The following is a 16,638-nucleotide window of genomic DNA, read 5'->3' on the forward strand; positions in this document are numbered from 1 at the left end:
AATATGGTGTCTCCTCCTAAACCCCGGAAAGGAAGCCTTCCTGTGACATGCACCCCTTCTCCTCACCCCTCAGCCAGCTCTTAAATACAGTCCGTTTGTGCCTAACATGTCACAGCCTTCATTCAGCAGCCTGAGCGCAGATACTGCCAAGCACATGCAACTCCATGCCGGTCCTTTCTAAACTCTTACGGCCCGTCCATGAAAATGAGAGTGAAATGATGATGCCCATACTGCCAAGGGTTACCTTTTTCTCTTTAAGGGCTCCAACCCATAGCACCATATTTGACTCAAGAGAATGTTCTGTAGGTCTTTCTAATTGGAAACATTCCTGTTATTTTTCAACCTACCAATGTAGATGGATCATTTCCATCTTTTTTTCCAGATGCCCTAAGGGCAGCACATCCCACGATCTCACGCTTTTTTCCCGAAGGGACTTACCCTTTCCAAAGCTTTTTGATGCAGAGTTCCCCTGAAGATCTGACAGGTGAGAAACTTCCCCCTTACTTGTAACACTGTCTCCAGTGCCTGATGAACACCCCGCAATGCCAGCTTCCTTCACAGCTTTACTGTTTAATACCTCAAGCTGTGCTTGGAAGGAGAGCCTCACATGCCCTCACACAGCTGCCTTCCAGCAGGAGAGCACCTTAAACCATTTCCGGCAGTTACACTTTTGTCCTGTTATAATTGAGAGGTTTTTGTTTTTTGGTTGTTTTGTTGTTGTTGTTTTTTTACAAAAACACATTTTTATTCATAAGATGTTGGTGTCTGTCTAGTTTTTTGTCTAGTTTTCTCAGTTCAGTAGAGAGATACTATAAATTCTATTAATTTATTCGTAGGAGTACCAACCAATCTAGAATGTAATAGCTCACTAGTATGACTTTCAGTGCCTAGTGCTATGTGTTTTGCAAAACTGGAATGAGCCAAGTTTTCTTATCACCAGCCATCATTCTGAAAGAATGAATAAAATTCTGAGCAGGGAAAAAAAAAACATTTTCATGCTTATTTGTTAAATCATAAAAATGTCAACTGGAAGTCTCAGGACCTATATCCATTCAGTGTCTACTTAAATACATTTCACCTCCACTCTTGTCATGAGCCCCCCACCTTCCCACTCTACTTCCTCCCACAGATGTTCTGTCTCCCCTTGCCCCACCCAGCATGCCTTTCTGTGAGCTAGAGAATTTTACCAGTCCACTAATAACATGTCTCCCTTATTCCTGCACATCTAGGATGACAGCACTAGCCATAGTGACCACCAAGACCCCATCTCATTAGCAGTGGAAATGGCAGCAGTCAACCACACGATCTTGGCCTTGGCCCGACAAGGAGCCAACGAAATCAAGACAGAGGCCCTGGATGACGACTGATGAGGGAGGGGTAAACACGAGGCATTAACTTAGTTTAGACGTAGCACCTTAGCAGACTTTCCTCGGTCTTTAACATGTGTTCTTACAGTATAACTTGCAGTTTCTTGTATGTCAGTTAGCCGTTAGGGTCTTCTTGTTCTGTGAAGATGGCATGGTGCCCTCAGCCTTTGCATATACTCTCTCAGTATTAACTCCCAGTAAATAATAACCAACCAACCAACCAACCAACCAACCAACCAAACTTCCCCCTCCCAGCCCCCGAGGCTAGAAAATCTTGCTGCTCTGTCTTAGCATTCCAAGAAAGTGCTTCCAGGTATTTAGATAGCCCTCAGTTCTCAAATATTAGGCTACATGTAAAACCTTGGGTACTTTTGGATCCCTGTAACACTAGTCTGTACCCCTTTTCCTTCCCTCAGACTGATAGGATGCAAGCTGAGGTAGTGTGGCCCCGGACTGACAGACACCATTTGAGGAGTATCCGCAGAGTAAAAGGAACACTAGACTCCCCACCTCCGTGTGGGAATAATTGATTTCCAGCTGCAATAAGCCGTGCCTCATAATAGTCACACTGTGGCTAGATTATACTTCTTTGGGTGCTGTGCTAAGAATGTCAATGGGAAAACTCAATCTCAGATTTTGGTTGATGTTAACATGCCTGACACAGACATCCTTTCCTCTCACAAGCTGTGTGACTTAGTAGATAAAATACTGCCTTCTGCCTTTGGGACCATGATTAAAACAAACAAAAAAAAAGATAAAAATGAAAGTCATAAAAAAAAAAAAAAAGAAAGGAAAGAAAGAAAAAGAAAAAACCCAGCGTGACAGGCATTGGGAAAAAAACATGAGCTGAATGTGTCTAATGGACGCTAAGTCCAGTTCTCAGAACCACTGTACAGTGTCTGTGGCCCAGGTACGTGCCTGTCTAGAAAAGTGCTGGAGGTCATCATGGAAGCAAGCAAGCCGCTTTGCCTCCTGTCTGGGTCCCCTTTCCCTGCTACCAAAAACAGTCTTTCAAGAATGGAGCTAAGGTCAGAAATGAGTGAACGAACTTCCAGTGTTTGTATCCATTAACTGAAGCCCCCTCGCTGTGAGGGTGACAGAGGACTTTATAGTGGGATTATGCTGACTGACTATCACAAATGCAAATGCTTTCCTAAACAGGAGCAGAAAAAAAAATGGGACATTCACCACGTTAAGTGGTGGGTCTGCGAGATACGACGGGGTGTGACTGCTTTGGTGTTCTCTTTACTCTGTCCTTGTCGAGGTGTGAAAAGCTATATTGCTACAGGCAATTTATTTAATAATTGGAAGCCATATTGATAATGGATGTGGTAATATTTGTAAAGTTTAATCTACTTTAAGCGGCAGTAACTAATGGAATTTTTTTCCTTGATCACATATGTAGCACTTTTGTTACTTTTTAAAGATATTTATATTTGATAAATCTTTTTTTCATTTTGAGAACTCAAAATACCAAACAGTGAACTTGCGTTATAAAGTCACCCTGTGGTCACCTTGTCATCTAGTAGCAAAATGATGAACTATTCATGCATCAAAGAAAATTACATCTGCTGGCCTTGTATGAAAATGATCTCCTGGCATCCCGATTAAATGACAGGCTGTCACTGTGGGTGAGAGGAAACAGCCCTCAGTGTATCAGCAAAGGGTGTGTCTGCAAGAGGCACAACTGCTGTACGTTTTCCGCCTCTTTCCATCTCGCCTTTTCGTGTACAATGAAGCCTTGTTTAAAGGGGAGTAGGGGGCTGGCTAGTAAGCAGGACTTCTGTCTGTCCATTACCTGAAAACGATTTCCAAGATAGAAGGAAGGTGCCATTTCCTTACCTCCTCACCCCTCAAATGTATTCATCTTAAAACCATTGAGAGAGAGTGAGACTTACTTTGTCTTCGTTTGCCCTTTCCCGTTAGTGAGCTATTGCATGTCCGCCAGTTTTCAGCTGGTCTAACTCCACTGAAGGCGCCTGCTGACGAGACTGTCTCTGTATCTGTTAATCCTACTTAACGTCAGTGTGAGGAAGCCTTTGGGAGGGCATGCAAGTGCCACCTTGTATGGGTCTGTGACTTTAAAGAGCTGTCGGCAGGGCCGAGGCCTGCTCTTGTCCATGGATTTCAGGGGGAAATTGTATATACTTTCTCAGCTTCCAAGAACTGAAGTAGAACGGAGCAGTCTTTTCTGTTTTACTGTATTACTTGAACCAACAAATTCAAGAGTAGCATTTGTTATTCTCAGGAACGATCCCCCACTCATTTTCTTTCTTGGTGTGTTTGACTTTTTATTTCAATTAGGAGATTGTCTTATCTTCCTTTCCTTTTATATTACTTAGAAGAAATAGAACATATTGTATCTTTCCATTTTGGTGGAATTTCGTTGGCTTATTCTTGGCTGAATCAGAAAGAAAAGGAGAGAGAAAAATACACTGTCTGACAAGCCACATCCATGATTTATTGTAAGGAGATTATTATAATTGATAGCTTCTTTATGATGGGGTTGCTAGTATCATTTGTTCTTGCTGGTCTTTTTAAAGAAACAGACTCGAACTGTTAAGACAGCTGCAGTTTCTAAAGGACTACAGTGATTGCCAGAGAAAAGCTAAAAGGTTTCATTGTTTTAAGACCTTTAAGGAAGGAAAAAAAAAAGAAAAACAGTATGAAGGAGAGTGAGTGTCCATGAAGGCAGTACTAGATCCTACCTGGCAATCTGGAAAACCTGAGGGAATGTGTCTACCCGTGCAGGCTAGCATCATGCCGAGTTTTGTATAAAAAGGAGGAAAGACTCTTCCACCCAGAATTCTTCTTTAATTAGAGAGGACTGCTGGCCTGCTCTTAAGGCCCCACTACCTTACATGTAACTTTTGCTTTTTCACCTAGAGTAAAAATTTAGTTCTTTGGGGCCTAGATTTCAATTTACCATTGGTATTTTTGTTTGTCACCAGGTTCGATTCCACTGTCTTGTCCAGGCTACCTTAGTTATTACATTGGCATGTGGAGTTGCCACTAATTTGTAATATCTTTGGATGGTAAAGCTTTTTCAGGTTTGAGAGGTGGTATTAAAATAGAAACCCTAAACTGCTCTCTTACTGAAGGGAACATAGCCAGGCTCTTAAAGAAAACCCTTACTGTGCTTTTGATTGTTCTGTCCCTCTTTTACCTCATTGTGTTTTTTTCTCCAGGCCCCAGAGGACTGTTTCAGGGGCTGCCCCTCCCTGGGCAAGGGAGGCGAAAAGTAGAGGGTGCAGAGACCTTGCCAGCAGTTCATGTAACTTGTCTGTTGTTTTGTTGTTGTTTTTAAAAAGACTTCATTGAATTACTATGGTCACATAGGTCAACTTCCTAACCTTCTTAAAACACAGCCTTACGAAGGGACCTTTTGAAGATGGACTATCCTAATGAGAGCTCTGCCCATCTGTTGATAACCCTAACATCAGAGGAAGGCCAGTGAGAGCCATACAGTACACTCTTATCTGAGACCTTCTAGTGCCAGTCAGTACCAAACAGACATTTTGGTTTATTTCAGCAAAGCTTGGGATGTTGGAGTACCCTTTAAGGCAGTTTTCTTCACAATCTTGATCCTTTAATTGGTAGATAAGTGGTTACCTTCTATCTACCTATGGGATCTGTACAGTTCCACACATTTGTTGCTGGTGGGACTGCCCCTGCCCCCACATTTCTATATTCCTTCACAGGAAGAAAGATCCTGGAACAGGAAGACCCCTTTAGGGTACCTCTTCCTCTAGCTCAGTGGAGGTGACCACCTAAAAAGACATGAATGAGGAAGAAGCATCTCATAAGTCACTGAAGTGTGCAAATCCAGTATTCCAGTTCCTAGATTTGTGATGGCAGGCAGTCCAGTGATCAGCTCTCCTGGGGCCAGATATCCAGATTTTTTTTTACCTTAAAGGGGTCGTCTTATGAAGAGTTCGCAGATACAGCGGTTTCATTTCTCCCTGTTTGTCCTTATAAACTTCCCTCTTGGGTTCCAACTGTCAGGCACCAAGGGTAGACAGACTCTCATCAGGAATCTCCACTCACATCCTCCGTCTGCGAACAACTCTTCTGTTTTCTTCTGGGCTCCAACATGAAGGCCTCATTTTGAGCTGACTTCTTTGCTGGCATTTTTCATTTTCCACAGCAAGCAAAGTAGGTGGGTGTGGTCCATCTCTTCACACAAACACTCCTTCCTGTCTTGCAGTCCATCCTTTCGACCAGCTACATATTCCACTGACCAGCTACATAACAGTGGAAATAGCCCCTTTTCCATAAGTGATCCCCCACCCCTGTCCTAAAAATGTGAACTTCAAGTCCTTACTCTCTCTTTGGTCTTAAGAAGGGTTGGGTTAGAAGCAGTCTTCCCATTAACTCATGGCTCTGCCTTTTAAAATTGTTTTTGTCTTTTTTTTTGTTTAGAGAACCACCAGAGAGTATTTTTCCCCCCAATGAGTCTCAACAGATTCTTAGGCAATAATTTTTCTTGTTTTTGATGATCTTGTGCTCAGTAGCACTCTCCGTTGATTGACTAGTCCTGACCCTGTACATTGCGAGTTGGTTTTCTTTGTTAATCTGTCTGTGACTTAAATCCTATGTCAGAGTGGTGATAGACGTTGCCATTTTGTTGTGATTATCAGTAATGTTTTACTACTGTATTCATTGGGGCTGCCTTGAGACCAGCCAAATCCATTTATAGCTTTACTGAGCCGGATTTGTTAGTCAAGACTTCCTGAGTGAAAGTTGGGCACATGGACCAGCTCCCGCTGGTGGTATCTTTGTGGGGCGTAGGGGTGGGGTGGGGGGATGCCGTGGGAGTGGGACGGGGGTGGAACTTTCACAGATAAAACATTCCTTTTTGTGTGCTCTCTCAATAGCAAGGATGTTTACTCAGGATTTGGGGATCAGTTGTCAGCCATGTTGAATTTGGCAAACTGAGCTGCATGCCCTGAAAACCCTCTTACTGTTTCTTAATTTCCGTATGTCTAATTTACATTACCTAGTGAGACCTAAGTTATCCAGTTGAAAAGGTATTGCACCATAATGAGAACGGAAGGTTTTCCCCGGGAGGCAACTATGAACGGCCAGGTGATCCTGTGAGGGTTCCCCAACAGCAGCGTGCTGTCAAAGCAGAGGCCCTTTCTTTTTCTGGACTGTGGTCTCCTTCGTTATATGCTTTTTTCTTTTTCCAAAAGACAACTACCACTTAAGAGATTTCCTTACCTACCACTCTCAGGAGAACTGCCATATGAAGGTGGTGAGAAAGGCTTTTTAAAAAGTCCATCAAGCTTGCGAGTCTGTTTGCCGATTGCAGAAATTCCTCTCACAAACAGGTTCTGTTTGGAAAGGCTGTTCCTAATTCTCTTTACTTATAAACTGAAAGTGACGAGCCACTGCTCTCAGCATCTTAGAGGGCCAAGGGTTGACTCCCTGATCTCTGAGGCACAGCCCTCTTCAAAAGATCCCAAGTTTATAAATTGCGAAGTTTCCACATCAGCATCATTATTCTTTTTGGTAGAGATGAGAAATAGCAAAAGGAAAGCTAACGGTCTGAGAAATCCAGTTTCCTATAACATTGGTTTTCTTTTGCAATCAAGAGGGGAAGAAACAGGAGAGGAGAGAGGGGAAGTTGGCTGCACCCAAGGATCTTGCCTCCCCTTCGTACCGCCATCCGAGAAGCTCATGGGCATAGCAGATGCACTGGGACTGCAAATGTGCCTATCCCTGGACTCCTTTTTTTTTTTATCATTCTTCACATGACACTGGGCGCCAGGCAGTGAGCAGAACTAACTCTAGCTGATTCCATTCCTGTGAAAGCTAACTAGCCTTTTTACACCCCTGGCAGTTTACCACACGCACCTCACACCATCACCTCATTAGCCAGCTCCCTGACAACACGGGAAGGAAGGATATGTCTGCAGGGGGCTTCGCCTTTCTCTCCCAGTGTCCCTTTTACTTCGCAAGTTTTTGCATCACTTTGTTCCAGTGTTGTGCCCACCGGGCGGCCAGTGTAGGGCCAGCCACCGAGTGTGTGCTGTTCCCACATGTGCCACACGCTTCCCTGAGCTGGGCGCATGCGCACAGCTTGGCTCTCACTTCATACGAGTACATCTTGGGATGCCTGCTCCCTCGACTGCATTTTCATTTTCTCTCTTTTAAATAAAAGTGGCTCTACACAGCCATAATTAACTCTCAAATTCACATTGGTGTACTGTGATCAAATGAAGGTTTGCCTGAATCCTTTGAAATTGTAACCATGGTAATTGAGGGGGGTGGCATAGAATGAATATATAAAAATATAATGACAATTGTTCTGAATGACTGAGTGTCCTCCTGACATGTAATTAGCTGTTTTAGCAAGATGTAGATTGGCATGGTCATAATTAAAAGGATTTCTGTCCTTTATGTGATTGAAAATGGCAGCTCTCCCATTCCCTGTTCCCTTGTAGCACTAAAGCTCCCTGGAACATTTGGAACAGCAACTCTGTAAACTAAAATAATGACATGGTGTTTGTGTCTTCTCCTAAGTGAGACAGAAGGATTTGGAGTTATTTCAGCTTCAAAATGGAAGCCTTTGATTATTGCTCCCCACCTGACTTCTAAATTATTGGAAACTTCTCTCTCACATCCAGTTTCAGCCTGCTCCACCTCAGGCAGAAAGTCCAGTCAGAATCCCAGACTGAGTTGGCTAGCGACGAGGCCCCCAGGTCACTTTGTCCCAGTTGCTACCCAGCAGGCAGATTGTGTCGGCCTGACTTGAGGAAACTGACCACTTAACAAGCCCCCTAGAATTTAAAATTTTTTTCTTGGTCATTTGATATTTCCATTGTTGTCACCATCAGAAAGTGTTTATCAAACAGGAGTTTACATGTGAGTTAAATAGGGTTTTCCTCATTGGATCATGTGACATGAACACATAAATAAACTAAGACATATGGGCTTTAAACACCTATGTGGCATGAATGGAACACTGATATTTGCAGTGATCAAAAGTTAGTGGAGCCAAAGCCTGAGTTCCACCCAGGTTTTCTCACGTCACTCTTACGGCAGTTACCAGCTTCCTCTCGTCGGCAGCCTGCTGTGACCCTGAGTTTTCCCCATTGTCCTGCTGTGTCAGTGGGACTGTCTACTTAGCCCTTCCACGTTCTCTGCCTTCCTCTTTCTTCCTTTCTTTTCAGTCCACCCTGTTCCATCGAGCATCATGTGGTCTTGACACCATACATAATCCCCTGCCTGAGGCCCACTGCTCTCTCCCTGTGGCCTCACGCTGGGCGGGAGCTGCAATGTCACTACCTAGCCTTTCTCTCCAGAATACGCTTTGTTTGGTTTTTTCCATCGTTTGCAGAAGTCTTTATTCAGCTACATGATCGATCAAGCGTACATCTATATGAGCAGCAGCACACAGCATCTTGCCAAGTGGCCATTCACAGCTGCTCCGTTTCCTGGCGGGCCTGCCGCTGGGAGCTTTCTTCCCTTAGGCCCGGCCACTCCAGGACTGGTTAGTAGCCACTACAGAAAAGACAGCTCTCCCTTTTGTTCATAGTTTGCTGCTCATCCTGACACAGATCTTTTCCCCTCTCCTCATAGCAGAAGGAGTTCTAACCTAGATGCTAGTTCAACTTCAGTTTCATGAAAATGCTGAGGTAGGCTGCTGCTTTAGAACTGTTCTTGCGCGCGCCCCCCCCACACACACACACACACACAATTTGGGGAAAGATTCTGCCTTCAAGTTCTTTTACTTTTGTTCCCCTTGAAATACCTACGGTCAAATACATAGTTGGGCTAGATCAGGAAACATAATCCCATAAAACGTCTTTACTCACTGCTTCTCTTCCTGTGAGATCTGCACTCCACCCCACACGCCGGCTTTCAAGATGCACGCACACTCACTGAGCCTTTTCTGTGGGATCCTATCAGTCTTCTGCCAGTTGCAATGGCTATGGATTTATGACCCCAAAGAGTAGAGTATCCCATCCCTTTTCTTATTTTCCTAGCTAACAGATAACTCCTTCCATTAGAATTAACCTGTCTTAAGATTAGCGATTCTGAGAACTGACTAGATGAGTATAATTCTGTGATTTCTGAGATATGCATGCATTAAAACAGTAAGCAGAACATTCTATCTGCTTACATTTAAAGAAAATGGAATTATCACTGCAGTTAAAACCTTCTAACACAATCTACAATTTTAGGGATCAAAGTATTATTTGTGCTGCTTACGCGATGGTGCTACTTAAAAAGACCTGGAGTTGCCAAGACACTTGCCTTCCCAGATGTTTAAAAAGAGGCCACTTCGGTGATTAAAATTCCCTACACCATATATTCCTATACCATCAGCATCCCTTGCTAAAAGGAAAAAAAAGAAAAAAGGAAACCAATTCACCAAACTCTGAAAATATAGGTAGTGTTTAGCTATGAAATACATATTTTTTGGAAGAAGAGGCCAGAAGTAAGTTATTCTTACAGGAAACTAGAGTAAAGATGTCATCATTCTAAATCATACAAGGACATTCAGACCTCCCGGAGCATTCAAAGCTCAGGACACGTGCAGCTAACAGACTGAGCACGTGCTGCCCCGGGCACTGTGCTGAGCGTTTTCCCGCCTTGCTTCTTGTATTCACAGACCCTGCTCTGAACCGGACCACCTTAATGAGGTCAAGTAAATCACCTCAGTAGGATGCTAATCGGAGGACGGAGCACGTGGGGTGTGCCTGGCCCTGCTCTGAGTAAATCACTGCATTTACTGCCATCATCCTTCTGTGCACGTCCTTCCCCTTGACACAGGACCATGCTGCCATGATCGTCCCCTCCCCTGAGACTTTCTCCTCAGCAATGGTGACAGGGACGCAGTGAGCCTCAGCAGCTACGATTTGAAACCTCTTGTTTCAAGGCTCCCATCGCCGGGAAGTGAGTGTGAAGGCCTTGGCTCTTACGGGGAAGGAAGGTTACAGCAGTCTTGTCGTCAGTTCTGAGGGCGCTGGCCCTACCAGCGCTCCCCGGGCCTGGCTCCCGGTTAGCCCAGGCAGAGAAGGGTAACACCTCTCACTTCCTCTTTTCTCTGTTCAGCTCTTCCTTAGCGCATCCTGCCTGTGTTTAGCGGTGTCTTGCTAAGCCATTCCAACTCATTCTGCCGTCCCTTGTCATTGTCACAAGAAGCAGTGGGGCTGGGCCAGTACTTGCGGAGCTGGAGGGCCTGGAATTCCGGCGTCATCAGCGTCTGCCCTGCTGGGCTCTCTCTGGCTCCTCGTGGGCCTTAGGTGGCCCGCACAGACAGTGATCCAGATTTTGGCTCAGCATAAGAACTTTCTAGTAACCACGTCCGGCAACGGGCAAGCTGCCCCAGGGCTCGTGTGGAGGCTCAGTGACTGCTGTTAGTGACATGGGCACCCAGCTGGCCTGAGGACGAGACTAAAATGCCATGTTTCTCTTCCCCTTCTCCAGCTCTTCTCAAAAATAAGTGGTTCTCCAGGGGCTGGCTCTGTCACGTCCCTGGCAGCCTTGAAGCCCAAGAGAGTGGAAGCCACCCCTGGAGCGTGGCCCCAGGAGAGGGGGCCCATCAGGTCCACTGCCTGGGACTGATGGTCCCTGTAACAGGCGCCTTGTTTCATTAGCTGGCTAGCGGGCTTTGGGGTTACCCACTGCCCCCACCAGAAAACCCGCCCTGAGTGTGAAGGGAAGAAAGTATCTGTGCCTCTGTTCCAGTTCTGATCCAGACTTGGCACCTCTGATGACACAGACATTCTGCAATGGAGACCTAACTCCACCGTCGGAAGGAGCACGTGACCCTCACCAGCCAGTAAGCAGGGCAGAGCTGGGTCCCCAAACTACCCCCGACAGCTCTTTCAACTTCCCATCATTTCCAGGTCAAGTTTCAATCTCAGGCTCATTTTTCTGGCTTCCTTCGAGCACAGAAACCTCTCTCATTTTTTCATCTTTACTGGAACTAAGGGCCCAGCATAAACTTGTGAGGGTCATCTTTCCACTTCATCATTCATTGAAGCTATTAAACTGGAAACAAAATGACATTAGTGCTGTATTAATGTAAACAGCAGCCACTCCAGTGATATTGCATCCAACTCTTGTTTTTATGCCAGATTCTTGGGGGCGGTGCAGTACATACATTAGTAGAATGGATTGAATGAAGGTGAGAGAGCTCAGCTGTGGGCTTCAAGAGCATTGTTGTTAGTTGCCTTGAAAACCACATTTCAATATATTGGAATCCGTGAACCCCTTAAGGATGCGTCTCTGAAAAGGGGCACTGCGAAACCGAAACCAAAGTTACTGGGGGCGGGCCGGGGGAGCTGCTCTGTTCAAGCATTGGTGACTCTGGCGAGGCTTCTCATTACTGCTCACTGATTTTGCCAGAACACTCCTCTTGGAAGGGCCTCTTTTCCTAGTTTTTCTCACCCCAATAATAGAGAGCAAGTCTGTGCAGCCTGTGCCTCACCCCCAGCCCTGCCCCGAGCCTCGCCCCACACCTGCTCTGCCTGGTCCACTCAGACGGAAAGAGAAAGGCCTCTGCTAGGCCCAGCCCCGGTTTCTTCAGCTTCACCCAGGCTGCAAGGGGGGGGGGGGCGCCATCCCTGCCGGAAAATGCCAAGAACATCATAGTTGCCTCCCCGGAAGAGCCCACAGCCTTCTCTGATTCCCCACGGGCTCCCCTCCTTTCCACGGCCATGGTCACTTGGGTATGCAGTACCGTCCGAGGATGAGTTTCTATTTATGTTTTTTAAGTGCCTAAGCAAGTTACAGACCTCTGGAACCTGCCAGAGAGTCGGCCTATGCGCTGCCCCCTCCCTTCCCCCACCCTGCACTTAGCCCTGGCAGAGGGCGAGGGTGGCCGCCCCTGTCAAGGTTCCCAGCGTTCTGCGGGCAGAACACCTGCAAGGGCAAGCAGGTAGGGCAGGAGCGCGTGGCCCCTTCAGGCTGGCTTTGTCACTCTTTCCTGTGCTGCTTTTCTCGGGGTGTTTCTGTTGATGGTGTTATGGTCTTGGTTCAGCGAGAATGTTAAGACGCTTGCTTAGTGAAACCTGTAGCTACTGAGGGAAGAAGCTAGGGGAGCCAGGCAGCCTCAGGGCAGCCTTCCGTCCGTCTGTCAGCAGCTGCAAAGCGCATCCTGATCCAGGAGGCAGAGAGTCCAGCGATCCTAGTTAAAAATGATTTTTTTTTAATGATTTGATGATTCATTTGCCATCATTGGTCCCTGGAACCCTGGCCGCCTCTCTGCGTCCGCTTTTCCTATATTTGAGGTTCAGGATGTCTGCCCAGAAGGGCCGTCATCCATCGGGGCGAAGCAAGGTAGGAAGCGCATCTTTGAAAATGAGTGAGATTATTTGCTTGCTTCTTCTGTAGAGTAATTTAAGTCTGACCTAAATCGGGGGCCTTTACTCCGTGGTGGGTGTGCGATGGGTTATTTTGTGACTGCACACTGTTCACATCACAGCAGTAAGCAACGCTCAGATGATTTGTCGGTGCATTAGAAGGTTTTGCAAAATGGAACAATCCATAGCCAGGCACTTTATTTTCATTAATAATCCAGCATTTTTGTTCAGACAATGTAAATAACACGAACGCTGGGCATTGACATGAACGCGTAAGGGCACATCTGCCAGAGGAAGTCTGCTGACTGGGATAGAGAAGGGAGGCAGGTTGATGCAAGTGTTCAGATGGGGGGAACATTGCTGTGGTGATAATGAAAGCAAGGCTTTTCTGGAGCGTGTGAGCGCGTTACACCAGTCCTCCAGATGCTGTTTTCACAGGTCCTACCAAGGGCTTGTCACTTACCCCGGTTGTCATTGAAAGAGATGAATGTAAGCGCGAGGGCATGAGCTGGGGGAAAACAGTGCAATTAGAGGCAGGGAGAGAGGCCCGGTTTCTTTCCTCTTAACTGGACTTGAACTCTCTGGCGAGCGAGCGCAGAGGACTGGGGAGAGACGCTGCGTTGTGGGATGATGTGCGGCTTTGTCTACCTGCTGTCGCTGTAGGGGTGGGAACAAGCTGGCGCCGCAAGTTAGAAAAAGGCGGGGAAGCTGGCCGGTCGGAATCTGGTCAGATCCCACGTGCAGATGCCTGGGGCCTGCCTGGGAGTCTCAGCACCCACCAAATCCTCGAGTGTCTGCGAGGGCCTGTGCGGGCGCCCGGCCGGACGGGCGTGGGGCAGAGCGCCCCGCCTGCCTTGGCCACCGTGTGTCTTAGTCTGTGTTTCCCTTTGGCGTCTCCTGGTCTCTGTCCCCATCTCGTGCACCATGTGCCCCTGAGGGGAGTCGCACCTGTGTCTGAGTCTGCTGTAAGGTGTTCCGTCTACCTCAAGGGGTCATCATGGTCAGCTCTGTCCCATAGCAATCCTGACATCGCCACACACACTGGAATGTATCTCTGCCCCCGGCCCCGCCCTCCCCGTCAGTCACCTCCTGACCCCATCTTTCCTGTAATCACCACAAACTCCTAGTGCAAATTGGATGCTGCTTTAAATGTGAAAACAATTGTTCAAAAGCTATAAAACCTGAATGAAAGCTAAAGCTGAATTTATAATAAGCCTTGTTGCATATGAGCCAAAAGTGCAAAAAGCTCTATATAATGAACTAACCTGCCACTCGTATAAATATAAATATATATAAATATATTAAAATCAGACTGTTCTACAAAATTGTGTATTTGTATTTTTGTGTACGTACAATTTTCTGCTAAGCAGAAGGAGGATGTAGTATAGGACGCTGTGAGAAGAGATTTGGTTTAATCCTATTTCTTTGTTACTTATTTTTGTTAACATCAGATGCCTGTCTTTGTCTTATATGTGTATGACACTGTTTGGAAAGCTGCAGTATCTCTCTTCCTTAGGTCCAGAGTCCATTAGAGAATCAAACCTGGGGTTCAGAGAGTTGTCCAGGCCACCAGACTTGGCCGAGTGGACAGAGATCTGCCCCGTACTGCCCAGGAGCCGCTGGTAGTCATGAGGCGGCACCGAGGGAGGGCAGGGCCTCTGGGAAGCAAAACCCCACCTCTAGAAATCAGCTTCCCAAACAAAAGACTGTAGGGTCCTTCTCCCAGACTCTCCAGCGGGCCCACCAGGAGGGGACGCAGGACCTCTCTGAACTGAGGAACGGGGACCTCTTATCTCTGGGCCGAAGTTTGCCCAGAAAGCAGCGGGGGCTCTCTGCCTGGCTGTAATGCCAGCTCATGGGCCGCCCCTGGGCTCCATGCCCCTCTCTGAGGAGCTGCTGCCTTTTTCAGGTCAGGCTACCAAAACGCCTCCCCTCTGCTGAGCAGCGGGCGCTTTCCCACTAGACCTCCAGCCCCGCTCCCTGGGACATCTCAGAACCCACTTTCCCGGTGCTAACACACACGAGGAGGGTGAGGTGGCTGCCAGCGGTGGTCAGAAACGCACCCTCTGAGAGGCCGGGCCGGAAGACAAGCTCCGTGTGCCCGGGGCAGCCAGCTCTTCCACCACGAAGGCCCCGCCCCCGCTGCCCACCCACCTGCCGGCCCCACCTGGGTCCCTCTTGACCTGAACCTTCTCTCGGGAGAGCGATACTGCACTTTCACCTGTGGGACTCATATTTATAACAATGTGTAATGAGATGACTGTAGCAAGAAGCCCTTGTTTCTAGATGTAAATGGTCAAAGAAACAAGCGCCCTATTGTATTGATTAAAATAGTTCCAATGAGTCCTGTATCATTGTATCTCCTATTCTGGATTAGTGCCTTTTGGACAGTAGACTGTTCTGTAATTAAAATGTAGTATATACTGCTTTTTTGTACAGTTTTGTTTTAATAAAACTTTTTTTTAATTTGTGTTTATTTTAGTATTGTACCTATTAGAGAATAAAATGTATAACTGAACAAAGACTGGCTGGGATTTCTTTGGGAAAGAACGGTCATTTGGGACGTGCCCGGCACTCCCGGAGTGGGCGTGTGCAGTTCTGAACATCAGCCCCTTGTGCTTTAAAAAGGGATCAAGTGCACCCAGAGACCCGAGGCTGTGTGAACAGGGGAAGGTGACAAAACATGACTGGCTGAGAGGGAGTGCCAGCGGCTCAGCGCTCGGGAAAGCTCCCCTCATCCCTCAATTGCCCACTCCTGACTCCAACCAGCGCTGGTTCCTGTCTGCTCCGAGTTCCCCTCACGCCCCTGTAGTGTAGCTTCCGCCCCCAGACCACACCTCCCCTCACTGTGGGCACCAGCACCCCCCCTCCCCAGCTGTCCTCCTCACGTCTCACCATCTCCCCACGTCCACGTCCTGAAGCCACCGGGATCCCTGCCGTTTCTCCGCCTTTTACTGCATTGTGCTGAGCAGTGATACCTCACACACCCTCACGCCCCACCCCAAGCCAGACCCTGAGCACCTAATTTTCTTAAAAGAACCATCTTTCCTGGGGCTTCCCCTTCAGCAGTTAAACAACAAAACGCAAGAAAGCTGAAGCTTTGTGTTTCTTTAAAGGCATCCAATGGTGGGGATCAAATTCTTAAGCAGGACTCCAGGACAAAGCTCCCCTCTGCCCCCCAACACTCAAATCCATTTACTTTCCTTTCTCAGAGAAAACCTCAAGTAAATGGACTGTTTTTTTCATTATACATAATTAGAAAAGACTGCAAAATTTTAAGCTGCCCCCAAACCGTTAAGTTGCCACGTGGAGGTGGGCAGGAGATGGGAGAGGGGGCAGTATCAAGGGCCACCCCACGCTCCAGTTTGGGCCAGAAGTGCTCTTTCTGGTCCTTCGTGCGCCCCGCCCCCCCCCCGGAAGTCTTCCCCACCCATCCCTCAACACCACTGCCTCCATCTCTCCTCCTAGTCCCCCAAACACCTGCCTACAGGTAACTTCCTCAACCTCTACAGCCTCTGGGGCCCCTCCTGCGGGCACCATGCACTCTGCCTGCTCCTCAAGAGTGCTGATCTGCACTGGATACAAATGTTCAGTGAGTGACTCGGTGGGTGGGGGGGTGAATGCATGAAATAAACGTGACAAATCCACCAGGGCTTGTTTTGAGGTCTAAGCAATGGTAAAACCCCCACAGCCTTGTGCAGACCAAGGAGATCTCATTGAGTTGCAAAAAACTAGCAGTTCGAAAAATAAAGATTTGTCCTAGGAGCTAGATCAGTTCTACATTCAGACTCCTGCCTCAGGGCACGGCAGCTCCTGGCGGCCAAATATCTGTCATTCGTTGGCAGTGCCTGTCTCTGAGAACAACGCTAGGCACTTAGGAATATAAACAAGCCGTGCTGAGATGTGCTCTGACTGATGGCCGCCTCAGTCAGCCCCTCTGAGTGGCTGCA

The 16,638-nt window shown here is 47.2% G+C and overlaps 1 protein-coding gene across 15 annotated transcripts in view; it reads left to right on the top strand.

Annotated features, from left to right (window-relative positions):
* The window catches only part of HMBOX1 (homeobox containing 1), a 189,035-nt gene extending 173,865 nt beyond the window's left edge, over nt 1–15,170 (top strand). For 10 of the 15 annotated variants that reach the window (XM_019636144.1, XM_019636135.1, XM_019636140.1 and 7 more), the window contains one exon: nt 1,230–3,538. Coding sequence is in view for 11 of the 15 variants with exons in the window: in XM_019636135.1 (XP_019491680.1) it covers nt 1,230–1,367 (138 nt within the window). In the remaining 4 variants the exon portion in view is untranslated. Of the gene's footprint in view, nt 1–382 lie in introns of all 15 variants that reach the window. The other 5 variants (XM_019636139.1, XM_019636138.1, XR_002123222.1 and 2 more) reach the window with 4 other exon arrangements.
* The last annotated feature ends 1,468 nt before the right edge of the window (nt 15,171–16,638 follow it).

This window comes from Hipposideros armiger, unplaced genomic scaffold (assembly GCF_001890085.2).
Source record: "Hipposideros armiger isolate ML-2016 unplaced genomic scaffold, ASM189008v1 scaffold_27, whole genome shotgun sequence".
Taxonomy (NCBI): domain Eukaryota; kingdom Metazoa; phylum Chordata; class Mammalia; order Chiroptera; family Hipposideridae; genus Hipposideros; species Hipposideros armiger.